This window comes from Gopherus flavomarginatus, chromosome 2, assembly GCF_025201925.1.
Source record: "Gopherus flavomarginatus isolate rGopFla2 chromosome 2, rGopFla2.mat.asm, whole genome shotgun sequence".
Lineage (NCBI taxonomy): Eukaryota > Metazoa > Chordata > Testudines > Testudinidae > Gopherus > Gopherus flavomarginatus.
This window is the reverse complement of record NC_066618.1, coordinates 210,165,670-210,187,665: the sequence shown is the minus strand read 5'-3', so window position 1 is coordinate 210,187,665 and position 21,996 is coordinate 210,165,670. Positions and strand designations below refer to the sequence as shown.

Sequence of the window (21,996 nt, the reverse complement as noted above, 5' to 3'; positions counted from 1 at the left end):
TCTCATGCAGGCAGATTGTAACAGATGTCATATCAGAACAATGGAGTTACAATGGGAATGGCAGCTTCTTAGGCATTTGCATGGAAAAGACTTTGTTTGTATAGTGAGACATTCCCTTGAACTAAATCTCCCAATGCCTGTTTGGTTGGTAGTGTGAATGAATCCAACCCCGCAGCTAGTAGATGACGAGAGAAATGCCAACTCTATCCACTGTTGTACAAATAAATCTCAGTCCGGGCACTAAAAGTTTGCCTCAGAATGGCATATAGAGGAACCACCTGAGTAGTTCTTGTAACATTTTCTGTTCTCCAGGGTTCTTCAGATTACTTCAGTCTTTGTGCCTCACTTCACTCCTTACCCCTAACACACACTACGCTGGCAAGCGGATATGGAGTATGAGTTATAACTTTACATTTCTTCCTTTTGTTACTTGGTGTCATAACCTAACCATTATTTAAAGCTTTTGGAATTAATATTGATATAACTGTCTATAATTATGTACTGTTACACACGTTAAATCCTTGGCAATAATCTTGTAGCATCAGAAACAAAAATACTATACAAATTCTGTTGTTTCTAGTTTGCATCCTATCAAGAGCCAATATTCTTTGTTATAAAGAATGCATAAGTTGTTAGTGTTGATTGCTCAGCCAGCATATGATTAAGTTTCTCTTGCCATCACAGAAAGAAACTGAGAATTACTTTTCAGTGTGTCATAAACCTAGTCCCAGATTTGGACCTTAGCGTCCAAAATATGGGGGTTAGCATGAAAACCTCCAAGCTTAGTTACCAGCTTGGACCTGGTAAAGCTGCCACCACCCAAAAAATTAGAATGTTTTGGGGCACTCTGGTCCCCACAAAACCTTCCCTGGGGACCCCAAGACCCAAATCCCTTGAGTCTCACAACAAAGGGAAATAAATCACTTTTCTCTTCCCCCCTCCAGGTGTTCCTGGAGAGATACACAGAAGCAAACTCCGTGAATCTAAACAGAGAGAGTCCACCCTCTCTAATTCCAGTCCTGGAAACACAAGCACTTCCCTCTTCACCCAGAGGGAATGCAAAGTCAGGCTAGTAAATCTAACACACACAGATTTCCCCCTGACTTTTTCCTCCCACCAATTCCCTGGTGAGCTGCAGACTGAATTCCCTGGAGTTCCCCACTAAAGAAAAACTCCAACAGGTCTTAAAAGAAAGCTTTATATAAAAAAGAAAGAAAAATACATACAAATGGTCTCTCTGTATTAAGGTGACAAATACAGGGTCAATTGCTTAAAAGAATATTGAATAAACAGCCTTATTCAACAAGAATACAATTCAAAGCACTCCAGCAACTATATTCATGTAAATACAAAAGAACATATAAATCCCTATCTGATCTTTGGTACTTACAACTGAGAAACAGAAGATTAGAAAGCAGGAAACAGAAATCACTTCTCATAGCCGAGAGAGCATACAGGCAGAAGACCCAAGAACAAAGGACTCACACACAAAAAACCCTCCACCCAGAGTTGAAAAAATCCTGTTTCCTGATTGGTCCTCTGGTCAGGTGTTTCAGATACTTTTTTCCAGGTGAAAGAGATGTTAACCCTTAGCTATCTGTTTATGACACAGTGTAATTCCTATTTAGAGCTGGACAAACTATTTACACCAAGACATTTCTTCATAGATTTTTACCCTTTTTCTGTTCTGAAATCATTTGTGAACAGACCAGAGGGCACAGAGAACCTCTTTCTTCCCACCCTAGTGCAGACACGCAGCATCCATTCTGACTATAAATCTAGCGCTCTCTTGGCTGCTGAGCAGGGGACTAGCATTGCACTCAGCAGCACTTCACAGCTCGAGGACTTGGGGATGTGTCCAGGAAGGGCCAGTGCAACCATTTAGGCGACCTAGGCGGTCGCCTAGGGCACTGGAATTTGGGGGGCGCCATTTTCTTCGGCAGCGACCGCAGCGGCCGGATCTTCGGCTGCCCCAGTCGCCGCCGGCATTTAGGCAGAGGGAGCTGGGGCAGGGGAACGCTGGGCGGTCCGCCTGCAGCAAGTAAGGGGGGGGGCGGCACGCAGGGGAACTCCCCACCCCAGGTCACCCCTGCTCCACCTCCTCTCCGAGCACACCGTGGCTGCTTCACTTCTCCCGCCTCCCAAGCTTGCGGCGCCTAAGCTGATTGTCCCCTACCCAGGCACTGCACAAGCCAGCAGCTCAGGGACCCTCCCGTCCAGACAACATAGTTGCTTCTTGTGCCCCCGCAATATGCCTCTCATTAGAAAGACCAGAATTTGCTCCTAATATGTAATTTTTATTGTGGTGTTATTCAGTAGGGTTCTGAACACTAGTCTCTATGACATGACAATAATACCAGCACACGATGGTGCATTGCACTGCAAACTGACTCAAAACTTTTTTTCCATTTTTTTAGGGTTATCACAGGCCAAATCACTACATTGCTACCCAAGGTAAGCTAATCTCACTTTATATATTTATTGCTGGTTGCGTGAACAAAAAACTACAAACATCCTTGTATTATGGTTTATACTCTGTAATACGTATTTTTGCCACAGTAAATAACAAATACAAAATTACTCTATGAACCCAGACATGGCAAGGAGCTTTAATTCAAACTCTCCAACTTCAAAAGCTTAGTGTCAGTTTGTCTTTACCTTTGGGTTCAGTAGCTTTGTGAAGAAAAACAAACAATATCTACCCTTACTTTTGGCTTATGTTACTCAGTAGGACTTGCTAAAGGACAAATAAGTAGTGAAAAAGATGACAGGCAAAATTTTTGAAAGTGCCTAAGTGACATAGGAACCTCCTATCAGAGTTAGGTGCCTAAATATCTTTTAGTATCTGGCCCCTATTGAAAGTCAATGGAACTTAGGCTTCTAAATTAATTAGATGCTTTGGAAAATTTTAGCCAGCAAGTTTTAATACAGGACCTAAAGACACACTAGACTTGCAGTACTTTGAAAAGAAAATAGGATTTCTGAAAGTCAGATGGTTTTTTAGCCTATCCTTTAAATGTTTGCTTGTTAAAATCTGACCATTCCTTTTGTTAATGTACAAAAGGATTGTCAGTTGTTAACTTTCTTCATAGACATGACTTGCCAATTTTGACACAGCTCTTATTTCACTTTTGGCCAAGATCAAACCTGGAAAGTTAAGTGAGAAAGTTAAGTCTGCAATGATTAATTGTTATGGTTTAACAATCTCTGCTATTGCTCAGAAAAGAGCTTTGGATAGAATACATATGAAAACTTAATTACCCTTCCACAGCTGAAAGGAGTGTCTCTCCATGTTAAATCTTCTACAGCAGAGGGAGTCATTGGGTATTTACAAAACCTAAACTTAATTTCCCCAGTACTAATTTCTCCCTACTGTTAGTCACACCTTCTTGTCAACTGTCTGTAATGGGCCACTCTCTTACCACTTCAAAAGTTATTTTTCCTCCTTTGGTATCCTGCTGTTAATTGATTTATCTCATTAGACTGACTTCACATTTGATAAAGCAACCCCCCTCCTTTCAAGTATTTATACCTGCTCCTGTATTTTTCACTCCATGCATCTGATGAAGTGGGTTCTAGCCCACGAAAGCTTATGCCCAAATAAATTTGTGAGTCTCTATGGTGCCACAAAGACTCCTTGTTGTTTATGCTCTTTTCAGAGAACCAGCTAGGACAAAAAGGTTTCATTTCCCATGTATTGGATTTAGAAATAAATATGTACCTTTTTAATGACATACTGTTGATACAGATGAAGATCAGAGCCAGACATCTCAAATAAGAGCACTTTCTGTGACTGCAACTGCCACTCAAGCAGCCCAATCTCTGCGGCCTCCAGCCCCTCGCCCTTAGTTTTGCCAAAGGGAGGCTATTTCAACTCTTCCCCGCCATCTCCCCCCACCCCACCCAACCTGCTATCGCTAGTCTCAAATATTCTGCTCCTTCACTGCAGCCTCCAGGGCATGAAATCATTGCAACAGGGTACGTCAACTGGACTCCACCCAGAACAGTGTGATCACCACAGGCCTTAACATCTTAGGGAACCAGGGGAGGCCATGTAAACTTGTCACTGCGGTCACCCAACCACAGTGATCCATAGCCCCTAACCTCCCTACTGGTAGACTGGGGAAGGGAAACAAGGATATTTTCTGGTGTTGGTTGCTATGGCTAGTTTTTTACACCACTCTGCAAGAGAGTATAATTGTTCTGTTTATCCTTTAATTTATGCTACTGTTAGTTATTGTCTCTTAAAAATTAAAACAGCGGCAACTATGGTTGGCATTTCATTTGCAGTCCAGAGTATAGTTGCTGTCGGCAAGGGAGCAACTGGAGGGCCTTCCTGGGAGTTCATTACAAATCATTCTGATACTGAGCCATTCTCTGAAGCAATTTTAAATGCTGTTTTACCAGTCATTGCAGTACTTGAATAACAGATACTAAACTTGAGACCTTTACTCAATGGGCTTTCAAATCAGAGAATCAGACACAAGAATGTGAAAAAAACCTATATAATTTATTAAATAAAATGGTGATAACTTGAATATGGAGTAGCTATAAGTGCGCTTCCACCCCCAAATCCCACCCAATATAGTGGTAACAAGTCGTTAGTGAGGAGAAAGAACAAAGACAGCGAACACAAGTCTTTCAAAATTTAAAGAAGAAATTACTATTTAGGTTGCAATCTCTTTGGGGCAGGGACTGTCTTTTTGCTTTGTGACTGTGCAATGCCTAACACGCTGTGGTCCTGGTCCGTGATTGAGGCTCATAGGCGCTGCTGCAATACAAATAAATAAAATTAATGTAAAAAAAAAATCTTACCAGGAAAAAAAAGTGAATAGAGACCAACTTGTTACAAGTTCAAATTGGTTTTGCATTTGGATCTTTGGATCTGTTTTGTTTTGTTTTTGTTTTTTTAATGGACGAGATCCTCTAAAATCTGTTTCTCACATGAATTTGGACCAGTTCTCCAGCATCCTAACTTCAAGCCAAAACCTCAGATCCCTAGTGTGATATTTTCTCTTCTTAAAATAATTCAACGGAAGGTATGGTCTTGATTTTGAACAGTGTTGGCAAACATGCTGAAACCCAGCTTTTACACTGGATTAATTATAATCCTTAAAAGAAATCATAGAGGGAAAAAGGCATTTGCTCCATATATTAAATTTTCTGTTTCTCTTTGTCATTTTCAGTTGTAAATCTGTCACTGAGCATAGCTTTCAGACATAGCCAGAGGTGTTCATATTCTGTCTTGGAACAGTTTTTCTTATAGAAAAGTACAAACACATGGATGTGATAAAACATTTTGAACTGCATATTTAATTCTGCGAAGATACGTTACAGCAATCTTAGGAATCCAACCTCCCTCTACACTACATTATCTTTTACAGGAAGATATCATTAAAAAAAGTCAGTTCCAGGTCTCTGTGGAGTTAGTATGATTGATATTTAATTGTCCTAGTATTTTTCCTCAGCTGCATTAAACATATCAAGTGTTAATGAGGAAATATAATTGTATGCAGCTAAAAAGTGGAAAATTTAATCAGTTCATAATAGGCTACCAATCTGGTTTTAACAGAGCTGGGAGTTCCATAATCACCTGTTTATTAGAGTGTTACCATCTTCCATGAGACAATGTGGGTGAGGTAATATCTTTTATTGGGCCAACTTCTGTTGGTGAGAGGGACAAGCTTTCGAGCTACACAGAGCTCTTCAGGTATGGGAAAGGTACTTCGTGTCACAGCTAAATACAAGGTTGAACAGATAGTTTAGCATAAGTAGTTAGCACATATTCTAAGGGCCCATTCAAAATGAAGTGGCCTGTTAACACCCCTGTAGACAATCTTCCATGTTAACCAGTTTGGTTTACAGACCCTTATCTTCCATCCTGAAAATGCATACACCAATGATGCTATTCAATTGATTAGGAGGCAGATGCATTTTTATAAGAGCTAGCAAATGAAGTGTGTTTTCGTTAATATCCAATCAAGGGAACTTCTTACTGCACTTCAAGTGTAATAAATTCAAAACCTGCACTTTGGATTAGAAAATCAGCATCTCTCTCTCTCACTCTTTTTTTTTTCCTTCTCTTAATGCCATAACTGTAATGGGACTGATGGGCTGAACTTGCCATTAATGAAGACATTTTGCGGTCTGCGTAGTTGGCACCAACAGATAAATAATGCACTTGAGTCACCTTGATAATAAAGAATCCTTTGTCACAACTCAACACAGTGGGTCACGTAGGGCTAACAAGCAGGTGCAACTTAAAAATCACCACTTGCTTTTTTCCTCCCTCTTTTTTAATATGGATTAAATTCTGTAAAGTTCATTCACAGCAGGCTGTCTGAACTATACAATTTATTGAAATCTAGCTCTGTTTCCAGGAGACAGATATGCAATGAATTTTCTCTAAATTCTTTTAATATGAGCATAAGGCATAAATTTTTATACAGTATTTTGTCACTCCCATACTACTCAGTTTTCATTTGCCAATGGACCATATCTGACTCTCATGCACAGGAAAAAAATTACTATTGATTCCTTCTATTTTGTATTTAATTATTTTCTGTCCTGTGAAGTTCATTTAATAAACTTAGTATTAACACAGCTGTTTCTAACAAGACTCTAGCAAAGGTTTTATAATGTTTCTTCAGCTAAAGCACTAGTATTACATTCTGAATGCCAAATTCATGTAAGTATAGTTCTTCGAGTGCTTATTCATATCAATTCCAGTCAGGTGCCTGCATGCTGCATGCACGACAGCCGAAAGATTTTCCTTCTAGCAGAATCCATAGGGTCGGCCTCGACGCCCCCTGGAGTCGCGCCTTCATGGCGCCTAGTTTAGGTTCCCAGCTGACCCAACCCCCCTTCAGTTCCTTCTTACCGCTGGTGACGGCCAGCTGGAACGTCTCTTGCTCTTGCTTCTGCAAGTGCCATTAGCAGTGTCCCACTGTAATTTGCATATAATTAGTTTTCTTAGTAGTAGTGTTAGAAGTCGTTTCTCTACGTTTCCATTACAGGGGTGCCCCCCACATTTCATTCCCCAACACCGGGGCATTCCTCAGTCGCCAGGGTTCAAAGCATGTGAAGTCTGCGGTAAGTTGATGCCAAAAAGTGACCCTCAAACTTCTTGTTTAAAGTGCCTTGGCGAGAGTCACCAAAAGGACAAGTGCCGCATTTGTAAGGGGTTTCTTCCAAGGACTCTTAAGGATCGCGAACAGAGACTCAGAATTATCCTCATGGAGGCAGCCCTCCGCCGCAGTCCGACCCTCCAATCACTGTGCTCTCCACCACTGTATATCTCTTCCTCTCAGGTGTTGTGGCTTTGAGCCTCCCAGCGCTGGCAGCTCTTCCTCCTCAGCATTTGAGTCTGTTGCTCTCTGCTGTTGCCAGTGCAGTATACTAGTTCTTGACCTCTCTAAACTAGGTCCTGGTGTGATGGAACATTGTCTACTGCTGAGGTGGACTTTTTAGTTTGTGAGTTATGATGGGAGCTTTATATCACTGAAAAGAGGAAATACCTACTGTGTATTGTAAACAGTGGCAGCCATTAACAAGTCAACATTTATCAACAGTTACCATGCAGTGGTATCTGAGAGTAGCAGAGTTTTTCCCATTCTGTACTTAAAAGCAGAGATAACAGTAATAACTGTGTGAGAGCTGTTGGTGTTTTAATGGTTTCCTGATTAGTCTAGTCCTTGTGCTAATAATCTAGTGTGGTGGTTTTGTACACACTCTAGAGGATCAAATGCTTCCCTCCTTCTTCCTCTTAGTTGCAGAAAGCCCTAAATGTGGAACCTCTGACAAACCATGAGGACACTGTGACAGGGTGATCTGCCCCTTTAAGAGTCAGGGAGCAGCCAGCCCTGTTCTGGAGAGAAGCCCAGCAGGCAGATTCTGTGAACCAGCTGACCCTGCTGAACAGCATCTAGTAATTGACTGAGTCTGATGATTCTCAGCTGAGGGATATAAATGAGGGCCCCAGCTCCACAAGGGAGCCTCGTAGGAGAGCACGGGAAGTGCACCTTCCTGTGACTGCAACAGAAGGCCATAAGAGGAAAGCCAGGCCCTGTGGACCCTCCTTGGCTGGGAATAAGGTTGCCAACCCTCCAGGATTGGCCTGGAGTCTCCCATAATTGGCATTGATCTCCCAGTGGTCACTGAAAGCAATCCAGGACATTTTAATGGGATATTTTAAGAAAATGACATTACGTCATGTTGGGGGGAAAATCCCAGAATAACTTCAGTCAGAGTTTGCAACCGTAGCTGGGAAAATTCTGAAGTCATTCAACTACTGGAGACCAAAGGGCCCCTCAAACTCAGTTGAGAACAGGACTGTTGCTTTTTGTTATTGTTCTATTTTTCTTTTTGTTTATGTGTTGAAAAATAAACAGAGCCCTGAGATAAAGGCTACAAACAGAACTGGGCATGGATGATTGTTTGCCCCAGGCTATTAGACCTACCAGCCTATAGAAACCAGCAGTGCCTTTCTTCAGCTCAGTATGTGTGGTCAGGATGGATTATTAGCGTGGGAGGAAAGTAGCCAAGGAATGCATCCCTAGGTAGATGCACAAACTTTAGCCCCCCCCCCCCCAAGCAAATGGGCCCAAGAGGCTTCAGGAACCCATGTAAAATATGGATAACAATACTTCTATGATCACCTTTTAGAGAGAGTGAGAAAACTTAAAACGCTTTTAAAAAGTGCATTGAAGATGTGAACAAGCTACAAAAGTGCTAAATATTAATAATTGATTATATAGTTGTGAGGAATGAGTTTCCTGGTCTCAGACATGCTGTTTCTTTTATTTGATTGCTGGTGTTTGGCTCATGTGATACTGATGCAGTCCAGTTAGTGAAAACAAAAGCAGACCCTCCTGTGAAGAACAATAAGAAGTTGGAGGAGTGCATATATCCTGGCAATATTTATAGATCCCTGATTCAACAACATCATGTTGGCTTTATTTCTCTGTTGTGAAGCCAACCTAGAATACTGAAGAAAGATTCTTACATATGAACTTACTCCATGCCAGAATTGTGTAGAGAAATATACAAGATCTAACTCTGTTGACTAGGAGGAAGCAGCTTTTCAGCTGAAAGCAATGAGACTGTTTTGTCATGTCATTTACACAGAGGGAGATGATTCAAGGCTCTGGGAAAATATTCACTGTTACAGAAATTAGAAAAATATTTTTGTGAGAAGTAAAATATTTTAAAATGAGACTATAAGCCAGTTTTTGCAGGCAGATAATTTACTTTTATGACTTCCTGAAAATCTAGGTAGTGAGCATGTTGGTCTTATGAGCCAAGGTCCAAATAAACTTTAAAAAACAAAATCCTTGGCAGACTGTGCTTCTTGGTTCAGAAGCTTCTCAAATCCCTAGTGGACTAGCACATGTCCTCTTTTTGGCTGAAAGTTTTGTCCAGGAAAGAACTGTATATAGTGTGGAAATTTAGGAATTTGTACTACTCTAGATGTGTCCATGATTTTTCTGTGTGTTTCGTGAAAAAAATTGTCTGATTATTTGGTTCCCCTCCTGGCTGAAGAATGCTGCCCTATTTTGGGATTGATGAGGGAAGGGATGGAAAACTCTTGGTGCAGTACTACTAATGTACCTATCAGTCATCATGTGTTAGGGCACAGAAAGGAGTAGAGAAAGATAGCTTCTGTAGAAATCATAAGTTCAAAACGTCTGCTTCCCCGCTGTGTTCTCTAGGACCTCTCTGAATCCTAGTTTCCAGCCAGGCTTCAGCAGTCTAAAGGAAGCGTAGCACTTGATGTGAGGAGGCCTTTGGTTGCCTCATTTCCTGAAAAACAACAGTTCATTGAGTTCAAAAACAAAATGTATTTCCTTTTCCAACAACAAATACAACAGTTTTTCTGAACCTGAATCCAAGTCTTTGAAACCTATCGTCTTTTTTTTCTGCAACTTTCCATGCAATTACATTCGTCCCAAGTTGTGATAACCACCGGCAGATATAGTACTTTGGGTAAAATCAAAACACTGCCTTTATATAGGCTGATTGGATTAATGTTGTATTTCTTGATGCATCTGCATTGTGTCTTCTGTGCAGTTGCATGTTGAGATGAAGGCTTTGTAGAGATTCCCTCTGCAGCTACTAAGCGTCATTCCTGGGCAGGTATGCTCATTTAGTATTTTCAGTATAAGATAATACTATCCAGGCTACACTATTGGAATGGTTCCCCTTATTTAAACTCCCAGCACAAGTTTAAGAAACATGCCACCTGAACACATAGAACACAGATTTCGACGACATTCATTCGCAGTGTGTTCTTTTGAAAAAAAATATAAGAAACAAATAGCCAATATGAAATCATATTGTTGAGTTAAAGAAAAGTAATTATAAGCATTAGGGGATAATTATATGCTTGATTCGACCAGCTGAATAAATTAAAACAAAAAAGAACAAAAGAAAAGAAAACTCTTAGAATAAGTTGCATTGTCCATTCCCCAACAAACCCCTCACTGTCGGGGGGACAAAATGACCTTAAAGCTCACATCCATTGTTAATATTGATGAGTCTCCATTACATTATGGTACTAATTCTCCAATCCAACAAATCATTTACTTCATACTCTCAAGCTAGATACTTGTGTGCGACATCCTCTTTACAAAATAAATTCCTTGTCTTTCAGAATCTTCTGTTTGAGACTTGACCATTTGGAATATGTGGATGATCAGTAATTACGCAGAAGATAATACTTTTTCTTCTGTGAATTATTATAATTGAGACAAATAGATTAGTAAGAGTCCAAAAAGGACTGAACATTTATTCTATGAATAAGTAAAGATTCTGCAGTTATACTAGCCAGGATAAATTTGCAAAGGCTTAAATCAATCACCAGCCAAGATCAGAAGCCGGAAACTTCCTTTCGTGGTCTAATTCAGCACAACTGGCCAGGTGTATTATGTACAGAGATTTGTGCCTTCACCTGCATCCAGCATTGCCCACTGTTAGAGACAGCATCTCTGGATTAGCTAGACCACTGATATTGTTGGCTTTTGGTATGTTCCCACAGTATAGTGTTTCTGAGTAGTCAAAAGATATTACAGAGAACAGCAGTTCGTTCTTTGGAAAATCATATGACATTTCATTTTATTTTGTTGATACAGAACAAATAGAGCTGATATTGTCTTAAATAGCACCTGCGAAACGTGCACAAGCAAAGGCTGGCCTTGGATTTAATAATATATCTAAGTGCAGCTATGTCTTGTGTGTGAACTGGATGGAAATATTAATGTTGGCCAGGGATAGCTGATACTGCCATAAGTGGCTAGGGAGTTGGCATGTTGTGGCTGCTACACATTGTACCAAACCTAGTTTGTTCACTCCAACCCTGTCCTCCATTCTGTTGCCTCTTATCATGTGCTTAGATTTTAAACTCTGTGGGGACAGGAACACTCTTTTTATTTTAATGTGTATACAGTTCCTAGCACAACAGAGTCCCAATCCCTAACTGGAGCTTCTAGACACTACTGCAATACAAACACACATAAATAAATAGTGAAGAGAAATTTGTGATATTCCTGCATCTGTTTGTAAACTAGAGATGGGCAAAATACAGGGGAAAATTTATCTATGCTTTATTAATTAATTAATTTACCCAGTTTTCTGAATTGAGTAAATATTTTTGTTTAAGGATTGTGAAATTTGTTGTATAAATTTTTCAGGAGATGTTATTCAGTCACTTCTATTCTAAACTGCCAGGAAATTCAGAGTAGCTATTTAGTTAAGCTAAAGATCCATTCCAGGGTGAAGTGAAGACAGATGCACACATTCCATGAACCACTGGTGCCACGGCTCATAGCTTCAGTACATTGTAGAAGGCACATTACGGGCTAAGTCCTTCCATGTTCTCATGGAGTTGGAGGAGAAGCAGAGGATTTAGAGAATCACTTCCCTAATTCTGTGTAAGCTCTAGTACAGAATCCCTGTATAGACACAGAAGGAGCTAGTGCACTGGCCTGGGCCATGCCCCGTGTCCAAATGAGTTGCAGTTGGGGAGCCTTAGTCTCATTGAAAGTCAGTGGGCCTTAGGCTCCTGAATTACTTAAGCACTTTTGGAATTTTAACCCTGTGTCTAATTACCAAAGTCAATTAGACAACAAAGGGTTCTGGCTAGCTGGGTAGTAATATGTAGGGCTTGGCTCCTGCCTGATAATCAGAAAAGTACTCTCCACGGTGCTTGGCTGGTCAGAAGGAGTTTTTTGCAAAGAGGGTACACCAGACAGTATCTTGCTGCACAGTTCAGGGCATTTATGTTAGATATTAAAATTGCATTAAGTGTTTTCTTGAAACATCGTGTTAACAAGATTTAGTAAAATCTGTTTCTTATTAACAGTCCATATAGGGTGTGCAAATCATGAAAAATTCAGCTTAAAATTAATAGTTAAAGTATAAATCCTAGTTAACTCATCTGAATCAGATCAACTGCTGTGGAATTATGTGGAAATAGGAGCATCATATCATTTTTAAACGTCAAAAAAAGAAACTGGGGACTAAATACAGTTAAAGTTATGAGAGAGTTTGATTTGTGATAGAACATATTTTAATGCCCAGTTTCAAACTAGAAGTAAATGAATCTGGAGAAAATCTGTTTGATTATGGTTTATGTCATGATGTTCTGGTAAAATCCTAACTCACAAAGCACAAAATAGTACATATTAGAAAAGAAATAGAATCTGTGAAGAAGAGAATATGTTTTCTAAGCACTTTTTCTGCAGGGGAAGGGAGATCTGAAGAGATATTTCTCTAGTGTGAAGCCTTCTGAGGCAGAGACTGTGTCTCTTTTCCTGTTTATTCAGCACAGTCACATTGTGGATGGTATTGGAAACAAAAAATAATTAATAGCCATGTGTGCCTTCCACAAATTCAGCAATTAATAGGTAGCACTTTAGCTCTTAGTCATTACTTAAGGCCAAATTTTGCCACATCCTGTGTAAGTACAGTTGGACAAGACCATATGATTTACTATACCAGATGGTGTCGGCCCTATTGGAGGGCTTATGTGGGACTTAAGAGGTGCACAGGAATTTCACCTTTGGGGACTTCTTAGTTTTCTTAGTAAACTCTTGCGAGCTCTTTGAAAGTCCAGATTATATCAACCAATTTTTCTTTAGCCACTGATGTGCTGACATCCTTAAAAGAATTGTAGCAGATTGGAAAGATTGCCCTGTATGCAAGCTCATAACCATTGTGTGTAGCATGTTCTGCCTGGATGGGCCATCACAGTTTAATGATATCTCAGACTGAATAATTCTCCAGCATGTGAGGAAGGGAAGGTACAACAGTCCCGGGACAGAAAATTTTAGGTGTACCCGGGACAGAAAATTTTCAACAGCAGTATCTATTGGTCCATGCCTGTGCTCAGTGTCTCCTCATTCTGTGAACCAATGGCATAAGTGATGATATGGACCAACTGTCTCTTCAAGTCATCTTCTACTGTTCACAGTCTGAGACGGAATCTTCCTGTGCCCGTATTCTCTACTGCTACTTGATGTTTACTTGTAAATAATTGTGAATATTTAATTTTTAGATCGTTTGCTTATGTCTAGTTTAGTTAGAGTTATGTGGGGGGAGGGAGTTCCTTCCCCACCCTTTCTCTCTCTGATGCCAGAGCATTATGCCAGGGTTCTATGCTTCAGACCTTGTCTTGCCTGTCCCCTGGTCTTTCCGGTGAGCGACTCTCATGACACTTGCCTTTACTGTTTAGGAGAGACACACATCCCATTTAAGTGTGTGTTTGTTTCCCCCTCGCACCAGGCAGGCTCAGGAGTTCCAGCTCCGTCGATACCTTAGAGCTGGCCTGGGACCTGGAGTGGTTTCGTGGGCCCTCCCATTCTCCAAGTCATTGCCAAGGACGTCCAAGCAGTACTCCATTGGCACTGGCAAAATGCCTTGCCAAGCTGAATAACTCCACCAAGGGTGGAGCACAGACAGGGTAAGGAGAAGTACTTGAGAGCAGAGATATCTGCTCATAATTCCTGAAAGAGGAGAGAGGCTTTTCCCCTTACTTCAGGTTTGAGCAAGGCTCCATGCCCTACACAGGTTTTCACTTGGAGCTCATGGTGAAATCAGGCAGACACTGATGGTACTGGGAGCTTCTTCTCCATAACTGTCCTCTGAGCACCGCAAAGATAGTAATGAGTGCATGCTCTCTACACCCGCACAATGCACTAAGACTTCATCATCGGTCCTGTAACTGAAGACACCAGTAAGCTCTCCTCCAGTAAAACCAAGAAATGCAGTTCTAGAGGATCTGATGATCTACTCAGCTCGAGTCCCTGATGCTGTTAGACCAAGTGTTAGTATGAGATATCAAAACATCATCCATCCACCACTTCCCAGTCCAGATCTGCAGCAGAGCTATGATATCAGGATGCTCTCCCTAGCCCAACTCCAGCGGCGCCACCCTCACACAGGTGATGCTAACAATCTCACCACTTGAGTGAGAACAGTTCTTGGAGGAGAACCAAGAGATGGCCCTATTCCAGCAGGAGCCTCACCATAACAATCTAGCCCTGATAGGACTTCCAGGGCTTCATAGAGACCCTTCCATACCCAGGATCCATATTCTCCCCGGAGGGAGCACTGGTACCCATCATATGGTCCACCTACCTATGCTTACAACTCTGCATGATCACATTGGACACTTACCATTGGGTCTCAAATTCTGACCTCAATCTCCAATATTTAGAGAGGAAGCTCCTGGTTACAGACATCTGGGGTCCCTAAAGAGATACAGGCAACAATGCAAAGCCTCCCTTCGAAGGGAATACCCTCTTCAGTGAGAAAAAAATTGAGGCACTCTACTCGCTGAAAGATTCTTGTGCCAGCCTCTACTCATTGGGTGTATATATACCCCATCTTCATGGAGAGAATGCTCGAGACTACAATAACAGAGATAATAACTACCACCACAGCCATTGTTCCACTAATTATCCTACGAGCCACCAAGAAAGCACCGAAGACTGCAACAAGGCGAGCTCTCTGCTCCATCACCATCTTCCTTCAGACTCATCAGCCCTTTAGAAAGGGATTTTGGCAGATGGCCCACGAGCTTTCAACCATCAGAGGGGTAGCCGTGTTAGTCTGGATCTGTACAAGCAGCAAAGAATCCTGTGGCACCTTATAGACTAACAGACGTTTTGGAGCATGAGCTTTTGTGGGTGAATACCCACTTCGTCAGATGCATGTAGTGGAAATTTCCAGGGGCAGGTATATATATGCAGGCAAGCTAGAGATAATGAGGTTAGTTCAATCAGGGAGGATGAGGCCCTGTTCTAGCAGTTGAGGTGTGAAAACCAAGGAAGGAGAAACTGGTTTTGTAGTTGGCAAGCCATTCACAGTCTTTGTTTAATCCTGAGCTGATGGTGTCAAATTTGCAGATGAACTGAAGCTCAGCAGTTTCTCTTTGAAGTCTGGTCCTGAAGTTTTTTTGCTGCAGGATGGCCACCTTAAGGTCTGCTATAGTGTGGCCAGGAAGGTTGAAGTGTTCTCCTACAGGTTTTTGTATATTGCCATTCCTAATATCTGATTTGGGTCCATTTATCCTTTTCCGTAGGGACTGTCCAGTTTGGCCGATGTACATAGCAGAGGGGCATTACTGGCATATGATGGCATATATTACATTGGTGGACGTGCAGTTGAATGAACTGGTGATGGTATGGGTGATCTGGTTAGTTTCCTGTGATGGTGTCGCTGGTGTAGATATGTGAGCAGAGTTGGCATCGAGGTTTGTTGCATGGATTGGTTCCTGAGCTAGAGTTACTATGGTGCGGATAGAGTTACTATGGTCCAGATCAGCCATACCATCACCAGTTCATTCACCTGCACGTCCACCAATGTAATAAGATGTAATAATTGGGAAGAGTACAGAGAAAGGCAATAAAAATGATTAGGGGTATGGCACAGCTTCCAGAAAGGAGAGATTAAAAAGATTGGAACTGTTCAGCTTGGAAAAGAGATGACTGCGGTGAGATATAATAGAGTCTATAAAATCGTGAATAGTGTGGAGCAAGTGAATAAGGAAATGTTATTTATTCTTTTAGATAACACACGAGCCAGGGATCACCCAATGAAATTAGTAGGCAGCAGATTTTAAACAAAGATTAGGAAGTACTTCTTCACACACTGCAAGTTAACCTGTGGAACTCATTGCCAGAGGATGTTTTGAAGGCCAAAAGTATAACTGGGTTAAAAAAAAAGAATTAGATAAGTTCATGGAGGATAGGTCGATTGGTGGCTATTAGCCAAGATGTCTAGTGACACAATCCATGCTCTGGGTGTCCTTAAACATCTGACTGCTAGGAACTGGAACTGGACGATGGGATGGATCACTCGATAAATTGCCTGGTTCTGTTCACTCCCTCTAAAGCATCTGGCACCAACCATCCACCACTGTCAGAAGACAGCATACTGGGCTAGATGGACCATTGGTCTACCCCAGTATGGCCATTCCTACGTTCTTGTTATTTATACTGTATCTTTTAATTTCTTATCTAGAAAGTGAAAAGCCACTTGTATGAAATTACAAGCCTCAGTATGAATAGAAGCTGGGGAAATTTCTGGTTCAGCTCAGAATCCAGCTGCCCCTTTTCTTTGTACCAAAATCCCAGACCCAAATCCTGTGAACTGTGTGGGGAACTAAAATTCCAGATGCAAACATTCCATTTTAGAGCACTCTTAACTAGAAACACAATACTTGACAATCCCAAATCATTGCAGTTGTATTCATGTCTCATCAGTAGTAGGCTTTAGGTAAGGCTTGTGACCAGAGGTGAAAGTAAGCTGGGACGCCCCGGTACGGCGTACCAGCATGGATCAGCTTCCCCTGGCGGCAATTTAAAGGACCTGGGGCTCTTGATGCACATTGGCTCCATTTGCTTTTTATAGCAATACAGTTTGATACCAGTTTACTTTTTGCTTCTCATTTCTTTCTGAACTTCAATATTTCAGATTCCAGGTAAGTTTATCTCTTAAACTGTTCACCTGACTCAATGAAAAATATCAGGTGTAGGAATTGGATCATACAATACCAAGCATAACAGAAGAAAGATGTAGAAAGTCTCTTTGTACAGTATATCAGTTGTTAGTGTTTAAACCTCTTTTTAAAGCTCCATGATTGTTCACCTCGTACTATGTGTTTATCCTTTCGGGCTTGTCGCTACTACTGGTAATACAGCGAATGGTAATTTGTCATGAAATTGCTTATATCTTTCAGTTTTATTCACTACTTCATTTAAATATTTATTTATATTCTTACTTTCCTTTGCTTTGCACCTTCTGGTTGCATCAAGCAAGAGCTCAGTTGCTGATTTTCTTCACATTAGAGATCTTTGATACCAACTACAATATTATATAGCTAATGTAATGTGCCAAAGGCTTAATGTTTGAGAAATATAGTACCTTCCCTTCAGAACTTTTACGACCACAAGGGGGCAACTACTGCCAAATAACCTTATTGCCTATTGTGTGAACATCTAAACTTGATCCTGATAACAATTATAGTGTCTCTCTCTTTCTGTCTCTCCCCCTCCCCTCCATCATGAGTCTCTGCAATCAAATTGTGCAGCTCTTGACAATAAATTCTACACCCCTACCTGGCCTCTAATGCTTTGCAGGTCTGTCTGGCAACAGGTGACAGAGTAATAATTTTTTCAGGTGTCAAAAAATAATTTTAAAAATGTCAAGAAGAAAAGAAAAATAGGGTAGGAAAGAATTACTTTCAAAGACTTTTAACTAGCTTATTCCCTCCCTCTTCTCCATCCTCCCGTGCTCCCCAGCAATGTTCTGACTCTGAAAGAAGTTTGGAGGCTGGTTGAGTGGATGGATGTAACAGGAAAACACTTATAAGAATAAGCTGACTCCACTTCCCCCCATCTTACTATGGCAGACAAGATGGAGAAGAGCACATCTGACATTGCAGAAGACGATATTTCTTGCATCACTCGTTCCAAGAAGAATGTGACGCAAAACTAAGCTGAAGAAGCGTGAATGAGGAAAACAAAGACAATGAATTATGGTTGGAGGAAAGATTGACCCTGTTCAGTTCCTTCTGAAGCCATAGTTGTTATCATTAGGATTCTTGTTCTCATGAAAACTTTTTTCAGCCTGATTTCTTTCATGATCTTTATTTCCCTTCTTCTTAAGAACAGAAAATGAAAAAATTTCAAGACGTAACCTGTGCTTATGAGCTGTTTCTTGGCTTGATTTGTGAGTTCAATACCTGAAATACAGAAGTCTTGAAACCCACAAGGAAAACTGTGGTTACTGAGAAAAAGATTCAAGTCAAGTACAAATAGTTGCAAAATATCCAATATCCCAGAACTGTCAATGAGCCACTCTTCTAGACTATAGCCCAACTGCCCATTGCCACAGATGGTCCTGTAGAAGGGGAAAAAATATTCTAAAAATACTCTGTCTCTTCCTGCGTCACCACTTCGGTTACTCAGGGATGGTGGCTTCACAGAAGGGGAAGAAAAAAGTTTGCTTAGACAGAGGATCTGTAACTCCAAACCCCACAGGTCCAGTGAGAAGGTAAACCACTGCATGATCTTGAAGCATCCCATTCTCTTACAACAACAGCGTGGACAGCTGCTTTGCTGTGCTTCCATTTATTCCCCCACTTCTAGAGCTGGTTGAAAATTGGAATTTCTGTCCCATAGGAAATATGGATATTCTGGCATTTGTTTTTTGCCCTGACTTGATACTGCCAAGAATGACCTTGAGCAAATCACTGCAGATTATGTGGCTCTGGGAAGAAGGATAAAGGAGTTTGAGGCACAAGTGGTGTTCTCGTCCATCTTCCCTGTGCAAGGAAGAGGGCTGGGTAGAGATGTCGAATCTTGGAAGTCAATGAATGGCTACGCAGGTGGTGTCGGAGAGAAGGCTTTGAATTCTTTGACTGTGGGATGGTGTTCCAAGAAGGAGGAGTGCTAGGCAGAGATGAGCTCCACCTAACGAAGAGAGGGAAGAGCATCTTCGCAAGCAGGCTGGCCAATATAATGAAGAGGGCTTTAAACTAGGTTCACCGGGGCAAGGAGACCAAAGCCCTGACGTAAGTGGGGAAATGGGATACTAGGAAGAAGCACAAGCAGGAGAGTGCAAGAGAGAAGGACTCCTGTCTCATTCTGAGAAAGTGGGATGATCAGCGAGTTATTTAAGTGCCTATACACAAATGCAAGAAGCCTGGGAAACAAGCAGGGAGAACTGAAAGTCCTGGTACAGTCAAGGAACTATGATGTGATTGGAATAACAGAGACTTGGTAGGATAACTCGCATGACTGAAGTACTGTCATGGGTGTATATAAACTGTTCAAGAGGAACAGGCAGGGCGGAAAAGGTGGGGGAGTTTCAATGTATGTAAGAGAGTAGTATGACTGCTCAGATCTCTGATATGAAACTGCAGAAAAACCTGAGAGTCTTTGGATTAAGTTTAGAAGTGTGAGCAACAAGGGTGATGTCGTGGTGGGAGTCTGCTATAGACCATCAGACCAGCGGGATGAGGTGGACGAGGCTTTCTTCCAGCAACTAACAGACGTTACTAGATCGCAGGCCTTGGTTCTCATGGGAGGCTTCAATCACCCTGATATCTGCTGGGAGAGCAATACAGCGGTGCACAGACAGACAATCCAGGAAGTTTTTGGAAAGTATAGGGGACAATTTCCTGATGCAAGTGCTGGAGGAATCAAGTAGGGGCAGAGCTCTTCTTGACCTGCTGCTCACAAACCAGGAAGAATTGGTAGGCGAAGCAAAAGTGGATAGGAACCTGGGAGGCAGTGACCATGAGATGATCAAGTTCAGGATCCTGACACAAGGAAGAAAGAAGAGCAGCACAATATGGACCCTGGACTTCAGAAAAGCAGACTTTGACTCCCTCAGGGAACTGATGGGCAGGATCCCCTGAGAGAATTACATGAGGGGGAAAAGAGTCCAAGAGAGCTGGCTGTATTTTAAAGAATCCTTATTGAAGTTGCAGAAACAAACCATCCCAATGTATAGAAAGAATAGTAAGTATGACAGGTGACCAGCATGGCTTAACAGTGAAATCCTTGCTGATCTTAAACACAAAAAAAGAAGCTTACAAGAAGTGGAAGATTGGACAAATGACCAGGGAGGAATATAAAAATATTGCTCAAGCATGCAGGAGTGAAATCAGGAAGGCCAAATCACACTTGGAGTTGCAGCTAGCAAGAGATGTTAAGAGTAACAAGACGGGTTTCTTCAGGTATGTTAGCAACAAGAAGAAAGTCTGGGCTGTAACAGTAATGGCATTGCCAGCAGATTGAGGGACGTGATCATTCCCCTCTATTCAACATTGGCGAGGCCTCATCTGGAGTACTGTGTCCAGTTTTGGGCCCCACACTACAAGAAGGATGTGGAAAAATTGGAAGGAGTCCAGCGGAGGGCTCCAAAAATGATTGGGGGCTGGAGCACATGACTTATGAGGAGAGGCTGAGGGAACTGGGGTTGTTTAGTCTGCAGAGGAGAAGAATGAGGGGGGATTTGATAGATGCTTTCAGCTACCTGAAAGGGGGTTCCAAAGAGGATGGATCTAGACTCTTCTCAGTGGTACTAGATGACAGAACAAGGAATAATGGTCTCAGGTTGCAGTGGGGGAGGTTTAAGTTGGATATTAGGAAAAACGTTTTCACTAGGAGGGTGGTGAAGCACTGGAATGCGTTACCTAGGGAGGTGGTGGAATCTCCATCTTAGAGGTTTTTAAGGTCAGGCTTGACAAAGTCTGGCTGGGATGATTTAGTTGGGAATTGGTCTTGCTTTGAGCAGGGGTTGGACTAGATGACCTCTTGAGGTCTCTTCCAACCCTGATATTCTATGATTCTATGATTTTCATAGAATGGAAATTTCAGAAAAATATTCTTTTGGAAATGTTGAAACTTTTCATTTTGACATTGGCACTTAAAACAAAAGGTTTCTGCATTCCTGAATTTAAATGTTTCATTTTGGCTCGATTCCACATTGAGCTGCTGTGGAGTTTCATGGAATTTGTAGGTCAGGGACCTTACGTAGCATTCTCTTCTTTAGGCCAGCCGATGTGTCCCAGGCTGCACCAGGGTCACATAATTCTCGTGGTTCAACACAGTGGTTTGCCCTGAGGTTTAACAAACTGACCCAGAACAAGTTGTTTTGATGCCATTTTCCAACAAAAAATTGAAAAATTTCAACAAAATTAAAATTTTCCTTTGAAAATTTTTGATTTTCCAGGAACTATATTTTCCCACGGATAAAACATTTTGATGGAAAATTCCCAGCTAGCTCTACTGATTACAGCTTCCCATTGCTACCCCTTCTTCAGGAGCCAAGGACAAGAGCGTGGGTCAAATGAGATCGGTACTAACTAATATCTGATATGATATACCTGATACTCCCTACTCACCTTCTCCCAGCTAGTCCCCATTGTTATTGTCTCTTAGGGCATGTCTGCACTGCAGTGTAAGCCCAGGCCTAGTAGAACTTGAGTTAGCAGACCCTGGGTTTGTTGACCTAGGGTATGAGCATCTACCCTCATTTGTAACCCCAGGTTAGGAATTGGTGAAGTGGGGTTCCCAACCCTGGGGTTCCTGCACATATAGTGCATTACTCAGGCCCAGTTCCAACCCCCATATCCCAGGCTTCCTAGGAGTCTCCCAGAATGTGGCTGCTCTAGCCCTTTGTTCATGATGCAGTGTGGGAAAACTTAACTGTCCACCAAACTTAACTGTTCACAGAGCAAAGAAAATCAGCCCATGGAATTGTGGAATACTTTTGGTAGACTCCCAGACCACAGGTCTAGAGAGGCTATGTCTATACTGCAAAGCAGTACTCTTGAACCCTGGGTCTTAGCTTGGCTCAGCCTCGGACCCTCCGCTAACGTGGGGTCATGGGGCCTTGAGTCAGCACAATTTGTGTGTAGACAGAAGTGTGGGTTAGGCTTGAGCCTGAGTTTGAATCCTGGACTTACATAGCAGCTTAGACATG

General features: G+C 41.7%; 1 protein-coding gene across 7 annotated transcripts in view; it reads left to right on the top strand.

Annotated features, from left to right (window-relative positions):
• PTPRM (protein tyrosine phosphatase receptor type M) overlaps window positions 1–21,996 on the top strand; it is a 729,462-nt gene that overhangs the window by 660,653 nt on the left and 46,813 nt on the right. For all 7 annotated transcript variants that reach the window (XM_050942101.1, XM_050942100.1, XM_050942099.1 and 4 more), the window contains one exon: window positions 2,418–2,454. In XM_050942101.1, the coding sequence (XP_050798058.1) occupies window positions 2,418–2,454 (37 nt within the window). The remainder of the gene's footprint in view (window positions 1–2,417; window positions 2,455–21,996) is intronic.